General features: G+C 52.1%; 6 protein-coding genes across 6 annotated transcripts; 4 read left to right on the forward strand and 2 right to left on the reverse strand.

Annotated features, from left to right (window-relative positions):
• Positions 1–105: 105 nt before the first annotated feature.
• Positions 106–787, forward strand: SPSK_02753 (cell division control protein Cdc31; the record flags this gene model as incomplete). Its single annotated transcript, XM_016729620.1, has 2 exons — positions 106–210; positions 269–787. 2 exons carry the CDS (start codon positions 106–108, stop codon positions 785–787), a joined length of 624 nt encoding a protein of 207 aa, XP_016589019.1.
• Positions 788–5437: 4650 nt separating this feature from the next.
• Positions 5438–5773, forward strand: SPSK_02847 (uncharacterized protein; the record flags this gene model as incomplete). Its single annotated transcript, XM_016729710.1, has 1 exon — positions 5438–5773. One exon carries the CDS (start codon positions 5438–5440, stop codon positions 5771–5773), a length of 336 nt encoding a protein of 111 aa, XP_016589020.1.
• Positions 5774–6762: 989 nt separating this feature from the next.
• SPSK_02692 (uncharacterized protein) lies at positions 6763–7645 on the forward strand (the record flags this gene model as incomplete). Its single annotated transcript, XM_016729559.1, has 6 exons — positions 6763–6865; positions 6985–7033; positions 7141–7169; positions 7258–7307; positions 7379–7579; positions 7601–7645. 6 exons carry the CDS (start codon positions 6763–6765, stop codon positions 7643–7645), a joined length of 477 nt encoding a protein of 158 aa, XP_016589021.1.
• A 544-nt stretch (positions 7646–8189) lies between these two features.
• On the forward strand, positions 8190–9784 carry SPSK_02442 (phosphoenolpyruvate carboxykinase (ATP); the record flags this gene model as incomplete). Its single annotated transcript, XM_016729314.1, has 2 exons — positions 8190–8234; positions 8441–9784. The coding sequence occupies 2 exons, from the start codon at positions 8190–8192 to the stop codon at positions 9782–9784; spliced, it is 1389 nt and encodes a 462-aa protein (XP_016589022.1).
• Positions 9785–10534: 750 nt separating this feature from the next.
• SPSK_02639 (uncharacterized protein) lies at positions 10535–11555 on the reverse strand (the record flags this gene model as incomplete). Its single annotated transcript, XM_016729507.1, has 2 exons — positions 10535–11438; positions 11503–11555. 2 exons carry the CDS (start codon positions 11553–11555, stop codon positions 10535–10537), a joined length of 957 nt encoding a protein of 318 aa, XP_016589023.1.
• Positions 11556–12643: 1088 nt separating this feature from the next.
• Positions 12644–13151, reverse strand: SPSK_02795 (uncharacterized protein; the record flags this gene model as incomplete). The annotated part of the gene is made up of 3 exons (XM_016729660.1): positions 12644–12777; positions 12852–12896; positions 12965–13151. 3 exons carry the CDS (start codon positions 13149–13151, stop codon positions 12644–12646), a joined length of 366 nt encoding a protein of 121 aa, XP_016589024.1.
• Positions 13152–13295: the final 144 nt, after the last annotated feature.

The following is a 13295-nucleotide window of genomic DNA, read 5'->3' on the forward strand; positions in this document are numbered from 1 at the left end:
AAACATCACCAACTCGGACAGTCGCGCGAGAAGAGAAGAGTTGTACACTCTCTACTATACCCCGCCTCCTCCTCCTCCTCCTCCTCCTCTTTTCTACCAAGCACAATGATGGCGTCGCGGGCCGCCGGCAAGGAACCGGCCTACCAACAACCATCGCGTGACGAGTTCCACCGCCTGACGGAAGACCAGCGGAATCAGATCACAGAAGCAGTACGGCTCAAGTTTCGTCCCCTCTACGCTTTATTCCTGCTGACCCGACCCTTCCTAGTTCACTGTATTTGACGCCGACAAGGACGCCCGCATCGATTACCACGAGTTCCGCTTCAGCCTCCGTGCCCTCGGCTTCGACCTGCCCAAGCAGGAGACTTTTCCCTACCTCACCAAATTCGCCCAGCCGCCTGCCGCCTGGCCCCGCGACAAGGAGTGCGCGCCCATCTGGCGCGAGTTCACATTGCCCGTGTTCCAGGGCATTGCAGGCAAGCTGATGGCGGAGCGGGACCCCGATGCCGAGTGCCGCCGGGCCTACCGGCTGTTTGACACGGACGGCAAGGGGGTGATTACCGTCGAGGACCTGCGGCGAGTGATGAAGGAGATTGGACAGTCGATGGAGGAGACGGAGTTGGCGGCGATGATCCGCGAGTTTGACGCAGAGGGAAAAGGGTACGACCACGCGGCTTATACTCTCCCTAAAAAACCAAAACAAGACCATGCTAACCAAGCCCAAACCAACAGGGGCGTCAACGAGGAAGAGTTTGTCAAGATCATGATGGCCAAACGACAAGCATGAAAAGTTTCATCAAAAGCGACGAAAAAGACAAGAAACCAAACGGCCTGACAAAGGGACGAACGTTGGCTGGGAGCGAGGACGGGACACCTATAGTGGTGTGGAACGTGACATTCGATGTGGCATGCACAAGCAACAAGCATCCTAGCAACCTGGAGAGACATAGCCGCTAAGTGGGCGCGTGCTTTGGCTTTCTTAGTCTCGTATTTTCTTTTGTTGCCTCATAGTTTAGGATGTTTTTGGTTCTTGTTTTTGTAGTGCCTTTTTCTTGTACCTCATTTATCAACTTTAGAATACCCGGATACAAAATGGAATTTGGATCCTGCGTTGTCCCCCATATCCGCCTAGTTGTCCTTGCGTTGCCCAGTCTCCATTGTTTTTCTTCTTCTTGTTGCGTCCTGTACCTCTTGGCCTGCATCTTCCGAATGCTACTTGGTTGGCCTCCCTTGTCCTCAGTGCATTCACGTCTTGATTGGTGGCCGTCACGTAAACAATCACGTATCATGCAGGCCTCCTTGTGGCTGCACGATAACATATCTTCACACGATTGCGTGTCTTCCACTTGCATATATGTAAGTGTACTCTTGCTTCGTTTACCATTGTGAAGGCGTATCGGCTTACTCTTTAGCGGATCCTCGACACGAAGGATCTACAAGATGTACGCTCGGAGAATGTGTATGGAATATTTGGGCGTAAGGTTGGCAGCCCAGGCGCACAATATTTCCAACCTGCGTAAAAGTGAGAGGTGCCCAAAAACCTCACTACTGGGCGTGATTCATGTACCCTCTTCTCTTCCGCCAGCCAATAAATCTTCCCTCTGCATCTTATCGGCTCGTTCACCGTTCCGGCGACGGTGCCAAGACCGCCTGGGCTCGGGCAACATGCGAGGACGCTCATTGGAGCAGACTGCCGAAACGGCCAACGCACAGTCTCTCATCTTGTGCAGTGTCCTCTTTTCTTTTGCATGGGCCAGTTCCGAAGCCATCTCGGGACCAATTTCCCTTTCAATGGCTCGGCTGAAGTCGGGAAAGGCATCAAAGTGTAAGGGGGGAAATAACATGAAAGAATGAAAGGGAATGGAGCCAAGAAAGGAAAAGATAACGGAAGGATTTGGCAAACGCACGTCTGATGCGAGATGGTGGCGCGGGCGGTCGGGCGGTCGTGGTGTCTTGGGTCAGCGTAGGAGGTGTGTGAAGCCCTTCGAGTCCTTGACACATGCCTGTCCCCCTTGCCCTGTTCCTGACGGCGCTGGCCTGCTGGCCTGCCTGACCCATGCATGTTTGCTCGACGGCCGAAAGCCGGCGTGCCTTGGGAAAATGCCGGTGCTCACGCCGGTGGGTTTCATTGTGGTGATAGCTGTGCTCACGGTTCTCTGAATTTTTGTGTCGTTTAATCTCTGACGGGTGAGGCGCACCTATTTCAATCTACACGACTTTCCAGAAATTTCATTACATTTTTGCTTCTTTTTATCAACGAGCCACAGCGCGCATGGTACAAACCGATGCGCAGAAACCACACAGACACACAGGCCATACGTTTTGCCCCGGTCTCGAACGGTTGGCGGCCGAAGGGAAGTGGGAAAGGTACGACGAGGGAAGGACGGCGAGAGGAAAACGGAAGGCGGATACAGACGGTACAAATGTGGGTCCACAGCCGGAACAGAACTCGCCATAAGCTGGAAGTTGCATTTTGTGGGGAAGGCGTGGGAGCGAATGGATTCCGGAGGGTTGCGTGCATGAGCCCATTGTGGAAAGGAAAGATCATGTAAGGGACACCTGCCCTTTTTGTTCCGAGAAGTTTTCGTGTCCCGCCTGCAAAAACGGGGTACTTGTGGCACTGTGCGTCAGTCAGCAGAGAGCCAAGTATCCACGCTGTCTCGATTTGTCTCAGGATATGTCCCAACTGGTGACGAGAACGACGTAATTACAGAGGAGCGAAGAATCGCGAAAAAAGAGAAGGGGAAGAAAGTAAAGCCCAAAAACCAGAAATATGGGATAATCAAAAGTAGATAGCCGGATCGACAAGACGGCAAGTAATGGACAGTAGTATGCAACGGTTGCCTGCTACCGATATCAACAACAAGAACAGCCAACGAGAAGATAAGGTCACGAAGAGACATCCGCATGTCCCAAAGTAAATATCCAATCCTTCGTAGGATGCCTTAGACGTCGCCGTCTTCTGCTTCATCGCCCTGGTAGTTCGATCGTCAGGGATATATTTTGTATATTTTTGTTTCCTAAGCCATATCTCGTGTCTTGCAGCCTCTGCTGTGTCTGGTTGAGCTTCGGATATTTCTTCCCCTTTTGCAGTTTTGACCTATTTTAGGTACGAATTTGCCCCGTTCAGTCACGATGGTCTTCAGCCGGACTGCAGCGCATTCCTTAACCTCGTGTCTTTGCTGTTCCTGTTACCCCTGACCGCATAAAACAACATCACATGTTCAGCAAACCGTTATTTTACTGTTTATCGTTCTAAGCCGCCTACTGCGTAATTTTGCACGGGCAAAAATCTCTGCACCGGTTCCTGTGCTCACCTGCCACTCTTTTCTCATTTTTGGTCATTTTCCAGACTTTTCGGTGTGACAATGCCTGCTACTTACTACTATTTTCAGCCATACGGTCCACAAGGCGCCCAAACCGTCGAGGTCACGATGGGGCGTGTGTGTGGGGTTGGCTGCGTTGCGGGCCCTGGCGGTGGGCGCTGGGGCGGTGGATGACCTGTGTTCTGGGGACAACACCGCCTGGATTTACGTAAGGCCGCCATTCCCTGGGGAAGGCTCGGGAAAGATCGGGACTCTCTGTACGTCTCGAAAGTGAAATAGGCAAGTCGATGGCAACAGAACATTTCTTACTCGTCCCTGGTGGCTACGGTGGGGAATGGACCACAAAAAGTTCTGGGCCTAGACAGACCGTTGCTCGTGCAGTTTTCTGCTGTTTTCGGTCTGTTGTTGGTGCTCAGGTGCTGGCAAAGGAAAACCATCGCGACAGCAAAAGCAAGTGGCCGTCGTGCATCATCAATGGGGCTAAAGAGACAACAAACGACGAAGTACAGCGGAACAGGGGGACAGGGGAGCAGGGGAACGACAAGGGAGGGGCGTGTAATGTCTGGATTACGCTGGAACTAGCAAGCTGCCTCTTTTTTTTGAAAGCGGTTGTATTGGTCGTGCCGTCTTCGGTACATCTTTCTGTCGTTGACATATTCGGACAGGTTCACGCATATTCCCCTTCGTAGGTGCCTGGATGTCTCGGTAGTTGCTGCGTATGTCGTCTTTTTTTCAGTCCTATCCGATGGACGAATTCGCCAAGACGACAATGACAGAGACAGTGATCGTGACAAGACGTGTCGATGACAGGAGGAGATCCTGTCAACAGTTACACATATATCGGCGCACCAATACGGAGCATCACAGATGTCTTGGCTTTTTACTGAACTGCTTCCGTGGACGGTATCCGCGCGTGTCTCCGTGCGGTGTGTGTGAATACGGCGTCCTCATGCAGGTTTCGCAGAACTTCTGCGATTGGCTCTCGCTATTCCCCGACTTGTTCCTATCTTTTGTTGCGAGCAAACACTCAACTCTGTACCCCTGCACAGCCCGGAAAGTCGTCGAAGAACCTAGCTTGGCGATATTGAAAAGAAGACGAGTTCAGTCACTGTTGGGAGGAAAAAGCACCTGAAAAAACCATGCGTACGTGCAAGTCATAACGCAGGGTACTGTATTAGTAGTCCACACCCTGGCAGCCTGACTAGCCGAATGACCAACTAGCAACTTCGCCCCAATGGCCTCGCCTGGACTCATTCCCCCAGATACGCCAAGTTTAATGATCTCGCCCGCACCTTTGCCGAGCCAATACACCCTAAGGCTGAGCATACCCCCTTCCTCTCCCAAATTGTCGTGGCAGTCGTCAATGGTTGCCGGAGTCAATCACGGCTCACTACCAGTCTGGAATACTGACTGCCTCCAGTTTCCACAGCACGAGATTTCTTCTTAGCTACACTGGTATGTCTTTTATGGCTCTCATTGCGTAGATAGCATCCTGCTGCAGAAGACGAGAAGGTCAATTCGCAATCTTCCAGCTATTACCACGTTCCAGAGACCTTTAGGTGGCGATCACAAGCGTGCCACACTTTCAAGACCTGGCCTTGGCGGCGTCTGATTTGCTGCATCACATGGGTCACGCCTCTTTAGTGACATCAACAACATCGGGACGACCAAGGCAATTGACCTCAAAATAATTTTCAAATGTTCATTTCGTGTTTCTTATTCGACGTCTGTTTTTTATTACTTCTCTGTCTAATCACCCCTCGTTGACCACCTCTCCATAGTGATTAAGACCCATCAATTGGTTTGCTCGTATTTACGCAGTGGACCGCCGCGAGGCTGTCGCTGGACATTGCAACTGGTCTGTTGGTGTATTTTTACGCACAAAGAACTACGCCATCAGATGTCATTCTCTCCGCTGATCACTCTCCGCACAAGGCAGCGCCGCATTCATAATCGTCATTTATTGGTCGGTGAGCATTTTCACGATGTACCCCAAGCTTCAAAGCCGCATCTGCCCGAATGCCTTCATTTCTTTGTACTTCTCTTCTTCCTTTCTCTTTCGCGTTCTGTTTTATCTGCTCATACTGAAACTACACCCGAAAGTGTACAAAATGGCACATTCAATTACAATACAATTATCTTCCATATACCCGGCACTTTTGATGTACCGGGCAACAGTCGAAGTCATCGTGAATGTGCAGCCGCGTCTCCATCGCCGTAGACTGTACCGAAAGGAGACTCCGGCAGCTATCACACTGGGCCAAGAAATCGAACGGGGCGAAAACAAGGGTCCGGAACCGTTCCAAAGGCTCACCGAATCCAAACGTACGGCGCTCCACCGTGCCATTGAGAATTATGCTCGACTCCGGTCACCCATTCCTCCTCATTATTATCGTGCTTTCCATGTTCAGAAGCGTTTCTTGGTGGCTTTGGCTGTGTGGGTGTAGTTTGGTAGGGCATCTGGCTCCGAAAAGTATTCGTGACTGTAGTCGCCCCCGGGTTGATCCTCCATGGGTTAGGCTGACCCCAGCTTCCTTGGTGCTTTTGGTGGCGTTTGTTTGGTTCGATTTCTTTCTTCTCAGATTTTAGCAACATCAATCAGTGACGACAATGGTGGGTGCTCACCAAAAAGCAGGGAAAACGGTGGCATTCCACGAGCAAGGTGCGGGCAAACGGGGGCGTGTGGTTAGTCAAACCTCAAGTCAAGTGAGTATAAAGCCGGACTAAGCTCCAGTTTATTGACTACACGATTGCTCTTTCCTTCGTAGCCCGACAATTCAATTCAATCAAACTTCAAAAGCTACCGAGCAAACTGCAAGAGCAACCAGCAGATATCCGCTGTTGCCCTCTCTTCCCTCTTTGTGCCCTCATCGTTCCTTTTGCTTGTTGCCTCTGCAACCTGTGATCAATTCTTCCACCTCTTCGTTTCTCTGCCACGACCTTCTTCTTTCCGCTCTAAATAAACTCTCCACTCTTGTCTCTTGTCACTTCTGCAAGGCTCTCCATCCTTTTCGACATTCGTCTACTTTACGTTCTCGCCGTTTTGAAGACCTCCCTGCCACTAACACGGCACTAACAGTCGACGCTGCTGTGCTTTTCCTGCTCTCCTCTTTGCATCATTTTTCCTCGTTTGAGCTTTGCCCTGTCGCTCGTGCTCTCCCCGCCCCTTGTTGTACTTTCGCCCTCCCTCACTACGCCCTAAACAGCCAAGAGCCTCCCACTACGGGTCCTTTGGACGTCTCAATACATCCTTCTTTACATACCCCCCCCCCCTTTCTCCTCCACCTTCCCGTTACCCACACCGTCGAAAGCTAGTTGCCGAAGAACGAAAACAAAGACACAACAAACCAACAGTTAGCCGACCCGAACTTATCTCGTTGCTTCCGTTTTCTTTCTGCTCCGTCTTCACTCGTCAGAAGCTGGTTATATATAAACCATGGATCCCGTTCACCGCACCTCTTCTCCCTACATTGATCCGACCGTCAAAGGCCCTCAATCCAAGATCCTCTCCCGCAATCATCCCAACATCCAGGAAAAAAGTACGTGACCAACGTGATGGTTCTCTGAAGCTTCCATCTCTTCGTCTTGTCGTCTGTCTTGCTCATCGCATTGCCCCATCCTTGTCGTCGTCACTGGCTTCTAACTTTCTCTCCAACAGTGGTCACCACTACCGTCAACAAGACAAACCTCCACCCCAGCGGTGTCGCGTAAGTTGGACTCTCTATCTCTTCCCCTCCGTCTGCTTGAAATTTGTTCTCCAGACCGGAATCCTCGTATCTCCATGACAGTACACGCTAACAAGCTTCCGTTGCAGTCCTCATCCGGAGCCGCACACTGAAATCGGTATGATACTACCAACCTCGATGCTGTCGTCGATTCGACCAACACGACGTACTCGTCTACGGATGTCCATTGCTAACCAATTCCACAGAGGAGCAACTCCATGAGCAGGCTCACATTGACTACAACCGTGTTGCCATTGTAAGTCTTATCTCCTTGCATGGAAAGCAAATGTGTTCCACTTCGGAACTTGACATTAACAACCTCGCCAGATTTCCCACCCTTCAGTCCCCGCCCTCTACGAAGACGCTCTGGTCTACGAGCCGGGTTCCGGTATCTCGGCTACCGGTGCCCTGACTGCCTACTCTGGCAAGAAGACCGGCCGCTCTCCCTCAGACAAGCGCATTGTCAAGGAGCCGTCATCAGAAAAGGACATCTGGTGGGGCCCTGTCAACAAGCCTATGACCCCTGATGTAAGAACAACCCCATTACAGCTATCTGCTCCTGTGTTTTTACTTTTGTGCTTCTTTGTTCTGTGATGCAATTTTGCATTCGCATGTCATTCTCCCCTCTTCCGCCTGTGGCACGCCACCCCTGCATTGGCGCTTCCCTTTTCGGCTACGAATGACATCGTTGTATGTCACGTCCTATCACACGACCTCGAACCATCTTTAGCCTTCTCCGACGATTGCCGTCCTGTCAGCCGCAGGTACTCGCAAAACCCACCCAAAACTTTTTCGGAACGCTTTTGCGGCACTGCACAGCTTTGGTCAGCTTTTCCAAGTGGAAACCGAGAGTTCGCCCACGATACGATCACATATGGGCAATAGGCAAATGATACAGGGCGAAAGGACGGAAACGTCGACATTTGAAACCCCCCAGCCACGGAAGCTTGCTTTCGTAATTGCGCTGAGTTGGCAAGACAAATCGCATGTTCCTCATTGGCGACCGCATTTGCCCTCGGATTGAGACACCCGTCGCAATAGCAGCCTAACAAGGCAACTGTTGTCTTAATGCTGTAATCGACTCGCTCCTTCCGACAATTCCCTTGGGTTCCCCACTACCCCGGCCACTGGCGTCATGATGCATCCTCGGGCCAAGTGCAGGCACTTGCTTTTCATGCTTTTCGTGTGCCCCGCCCAGCGACAATTACCGAGCTAGGGACGCTTGTTCATCGGGTCCCCTTTGTCCCTCTTGCCTAATGCGGCAATTGGCCCCATTTGACCAACCCCAGCATTTTTCTACCATTCACATGCAAACCACGTGACTTTTTTATTTCATCACGCGACCACGCGACATCACCACTTTTGTGCTAACCTGCATTTCCCCTCTAGGTCTGGAAGATCAACCGCGAGCGTGCGATCGACTACCTGAACACTCGCAGCCGCCTGTACGTCATTGACGGTTATGCCGGCTGGGATGAACGCTACCGGATCAACGTGCGCGTTGTGTGCGCGCGCGCCTACCATGCCTTGTTTATGCGCAACATGCTGATCCGGCCACCCCCGGAGGAGCTGGAGCACTTCCATCCCGACTACACCATCTACAACGCTGGCTCGTTCCCCGCCAACCGTTACACCGAGGGCATGACCTCTGGTACCTCCGTCGCCATTAACTTTGCCGAGAAGGAGATGGTCATCCTCGGTACTGAGTACGCCGGTGAGATGAAGAAGGGCGTCTTCACAGTTCTTTTCTATGAGATGCCCATCAAGCACAACGTCCTGACACTGCACTCGTCTGCCAACGAGGGCAAGAACGGCGATGTCACACTCTTCTTCGGTCTGTCCGGAACTGGCAAGACCACTCTCTCTGCCGATCCCAACCGTGCCCTGATTGGCGACGACGAGCACTGCTGGTCCGACAAGGGTGTCTTCAACATTGAGGGCGGCTGCTATGCCAAGTGCATTGGCCTATCCGCCGAGAAGGAGCCGGATATTTTTGGCGCAATCCGCTTCGGCTCCGTCCTCGAGAACGTTGTCTTCGACCCCGAGACCCGCACTGTCGATTACGACGATGCCACCCTCACCGAGAATACCCGTTGCGCGTACCCCATCGAGTACATTTCCAACGCCAAGATCCCCTGCTTGTCCAACTCGGCCCCGAGCAACATCATCCTTCTCACGTGCGACGCCCGCGGCGTCCTGCCCCCCATCTCCAAGCTCAACAGCGCCCAGACCATGTTCCACTTCATCTCCGGTTACACCTCCAAGATGGCCGGCACCGAGGACGGTGTCACCGAGCCCCAGGCCACCTTCTCTTCGTGCTTCGCCCAGCCGTTCCTGGCTCTGCACCCCATGCGCTACGCCCAGATGCTTGCCGACAAGATCGAGCATCACAAGGCCAACGCCTGGCTGCTCAACACCGGCTGGGTCGGTGCGGGTTTCGCCCAGGGTGGCAAGCGCTGCCCCCTCAAGTACACCCGTGCCATCCTCGACGCCATTCACTCCGGTGACCTCGCCAAGGTCGAGTACGAAAACTACGACGTTTTCAACCTGCAGGTCCCCAAGTCGTGCCCCAACGTGCCCTCGGAGCTTCTCAACCCCAAGGCTGCCTGGACCGCTGGTTCCGACTCCTTCAATACCGAGGTCCGCAAGCTGGGTGGTCTGTTCATCGAGAACTTCAAGAAGTACTCGGACGAGGCCACGCCCGACGTCGTCAAGGCCGGTCCTGTCATCTAAACGATGCTCGCCGCGCCCTTTTTGATTTTCTCTATTGGAACTTGTACGACGTTTACGCCCTGTTTCGCGTTCCTGCTTCATTTCCGTTTTCCTTTGTTCTGGATTCTTGGGTATAAAATGCAATGTTTAATACTGTTGTTACTCGTTTTCTTTCTTCTGTACTGTATGTATATACAGTGCGACCGGTGGTGGAAGATTCGAAAACCGGGAATTGCGAGAGACGGCGGCTTCCTTGCTGTGCAGTGTGCAAAGACGCAAAGAAGTATTTGTTTGTCTTAAACCATTGAAAGTGGTTTTTACATACTTTTATATAGTACAAAGCGGTGTAGCTTTTTTTTCTCTTGGACTCCTTGACTTTCCCGTGCTTTTGTTTGCGCTACATAGCTCCAACTAGAATGATATTTTTTGTGACCTAGTATAATGGCCTTGAACATGGTGTGCGACATAACGCTTAAACATGGTATCAAAGACAGTGTTGATGTCGTCAGCTTTTGTCTTAGGATGTTTTTTAATACATGTCTACAGAAATACATAAAATCAATTTGAGGAACGTATTAACGTATTCAAGTAGTTTTTAAGAAATATTCCATTTGCAACGTATGTTAAAAGGTCACTAATAACGATAATACGTACAACAACACCAACATATATGGAACTTTTATAAACCCTAAAGTTCCTTACATGCTGCTGTTTCTGGAATGATACTAGCAATAATCAGCCTCTAGGGTCTCATACTATTGAAATTCTCCATCACAGAGCCTTGGTAGCCGGTCCCTTCTTCGTGCACACAATCCACTTCATGTACCCGCACGGCCACAGGTGCTGCACCTCGCCGCTGCGCAGATCCCACGCGTCCGTGTCGGCCGTCGACGCCCCGCATGTCCGCAGAAGCGCCTCCACCTCGTCCGGCGTCCGCGTCCGCAGCATCGACATCCAGCCGTCAAACACGAGTACAAATGGCAAAATGGGAATCAGGTATGTGAACACGAGCGTCATGGGCGACCGCCAGCGCCAGGCGTAGTAGGGCGCAGTCAGCAGGATGCCAAGCCCAAAGATGAGCGTAGTCACAAACGCACTCAGGGACCGGTCCTGCAACTCAAATATGCCGAAGCCATCGCTGGTCTCGACGGTGTTTTTGAGAATGTCGCGTGCGAGGGGGTCGTCAAAGTGGTGGAAAGCCAGGCTGAACAGGCGACAGACACGGGCGTCGGCCAATGCGGTGGACTGGGCGGTGGACGATCCGGCCCCAAAGGCCTCGTTGAGGATGGCTTTCGGATCGGCGTCGCAGGCGTCCACGGGCTGGGCCGCGTAGCGGACGTGCTGGCTGGCGGCAGCGGCGGCGGCCCACTCTTCGACATGCGGGTGCAAGTCTGTGAGGACAAACTGGGTCGGGGCTGCCTTGCTGTCCTTTCGGCTTTGACTGCCGTTGAGGACGCGTTCGATGCTGGGCGTCGGTCCGCCACCACCGGCGCAAAAGTCAATCATGATCCAGGGGGCTGCAGATGATGACTGCTGCGCGTTCTTTTCGAGCACCTCGCGTCGAAGCACGTCGGCAACGAGAGAGGCCGGCGAGGCGCTTTGCAAAATGGGGACACGCATGATCCAGGCCCGAGTCAATGCAGCCTGGATGCGGCCACGACACCATGCCGGGAACCTGTATTGGGCCTGTGTCAGGTGGCAATTCACGGTGGTGGTGGGAAGTGCGAGCTGTAGCTTACCATGGCTGGTCGTCAATCTCAAAGACATGCATGCGAGGGATTAGAGGTGCCATTGTGCGTACTGTTTTCATAGAAATGTACGAATTGAAGCTTGAACAGGGGAAAGGGGGGGGGTATGGTAAAGCTATTGCGGGAAGGAAAGATCTGAGAACCAATAGATGACGGAGCCCGTTGGAAGAGCTACCCCAATTGGATGCGAATTGGATTAGGCAGGTGCGACTGTTAAGAATGCGATGGCTTCTGTTAGAATGATATTGCCAAGCAATATCCCAGCTTTGACGAGGCCAATTGATGCAGATTGTTTCTTTAAGAAAAGGCAGATAAAATACGACATTGGACGTCGATTGAGGATTTCCTTCTGGCTACCGGCCTGAGGATAAAACAGGCGTGAGTTTTCAGACAGGTTGAAACAGGGCGCGCATGTTCTTATTGTTTTAAGGGATTGCGCAGCGCTTGCCAAGTCAGGACATAGCAGCCTGGCGACCACGATTAACGTTCAACTGGTATGAGCAACAGAGTTTCGTCACGAATGAAGACCTATGTCGTACTTCATTTGACCTGAAGACTTTGAAAAATGAGGGTCGGATAAACTTGACAAGTAAGCGCAGCCAACTTCGCATTCTTGAGAGGCGCAGGTGCACCAGAGCTCTCCGATTGGTACGCGCGCCCCTCGACAAAGCGGCCAATATCTCTACGCCGCCCCGGTTTCGTCACTAGATGTCAGTCAATCCACCCGATGCCCGATGCCCGACTACCAGGCAACATCTCGCCCCGCGACAACGGGCACTCTTATCTCGCCGCCTCTTTCTTTAGCTTCTGTTGCCTTTTTTTTTTGTATTATCGGCTTTCGGCTTGACTTCACTATTGTCTAAATGCAGTCCTGTCGTTATAAGGTCATGAATTTCGTCAAATATTGCAACTCAAAGAATCTATCGCTTTTCTGTCCCATCCGGCCATTGTCGTAGACTCGGTCCATGTGGCCGCTGAAATACAGGTGCCGAAAACGGCCTCCTCGGAATAAACCAAAACTGCGCCTGTCCTCCGGCCAGCTGAAGTCATCGTCATCTGATATGTCCAATCCCTATGCGTGTATGCTGTTCATAGTCCATCGCTCCCTTTATGAAGTCCCTCCTTCAGTCGTTCACTTGCGTCTCTTGGATGTCCGGTCCTTGTATTTGGGAAACACAATCGAGCCCTTCTTCGCCCTCCGTTTCTCAATGCGCTTCTTGCCGAGCGGCTTCTTGAGAATCGCTCCCGAGTCGACCTCCATGGCAGCTGCTGTTCTGTTAGTATATTGCTTGTTTCAAAGACCGAAATCTGTCTTCTCTAAACAAGACCAAACAACTTACAGGCTTCTTCCTTGAGTTGGTCGCTCGGTGTGGGCTCCTCGTCCGCTGCATGTTTGTTAGACGGTATTCTCTCTTTTCTAAATTCTGCCATTCGCCCAGCAAGATAAACCCACCATCGGCAACATCTTCCATGGCGTTCGGGTCCTCCTTGGCCTCCTTCACGGGCGCCGGTTGGGCTGCCAGCTCCATCAGCTTCGCGGACAGACGCTCTGTCCGGGCCGACTCGACGGGGCCGAAGACATTCTTCTTGAGCTTCTGGTTGTTGTTCTTGCGCGAACTCGCGCGCGCGCTCTTGGCCATTGTGTCTGTGTGAGGGAGCTGTGTGAGGGAGCAGTGACGGCCTCGTAAATATGCGTGGTTGTGATGAATATATCGCGTTGTCGTACGTCCTGCTTTCCGCCTGCTTTCCTTTAGTCTTTACCACTGACTTTTTTCTTTATTCGG

The sequence above is a fragment of the Sporothrix schenckii genome, assembly GCF_000961545.1.
Source record: "Sporothrix schenckii 1099-18 chromosome Unknown Cont43, whole genome shotgun sequence".
Classification (NCBI taxonomy): Eukaryota; Fungi; Ascomycota; class Sordariomycetes; order Ophiostomatales; family Ophiostomataceae; genus Sporothrix; species Sporothrix schenckii.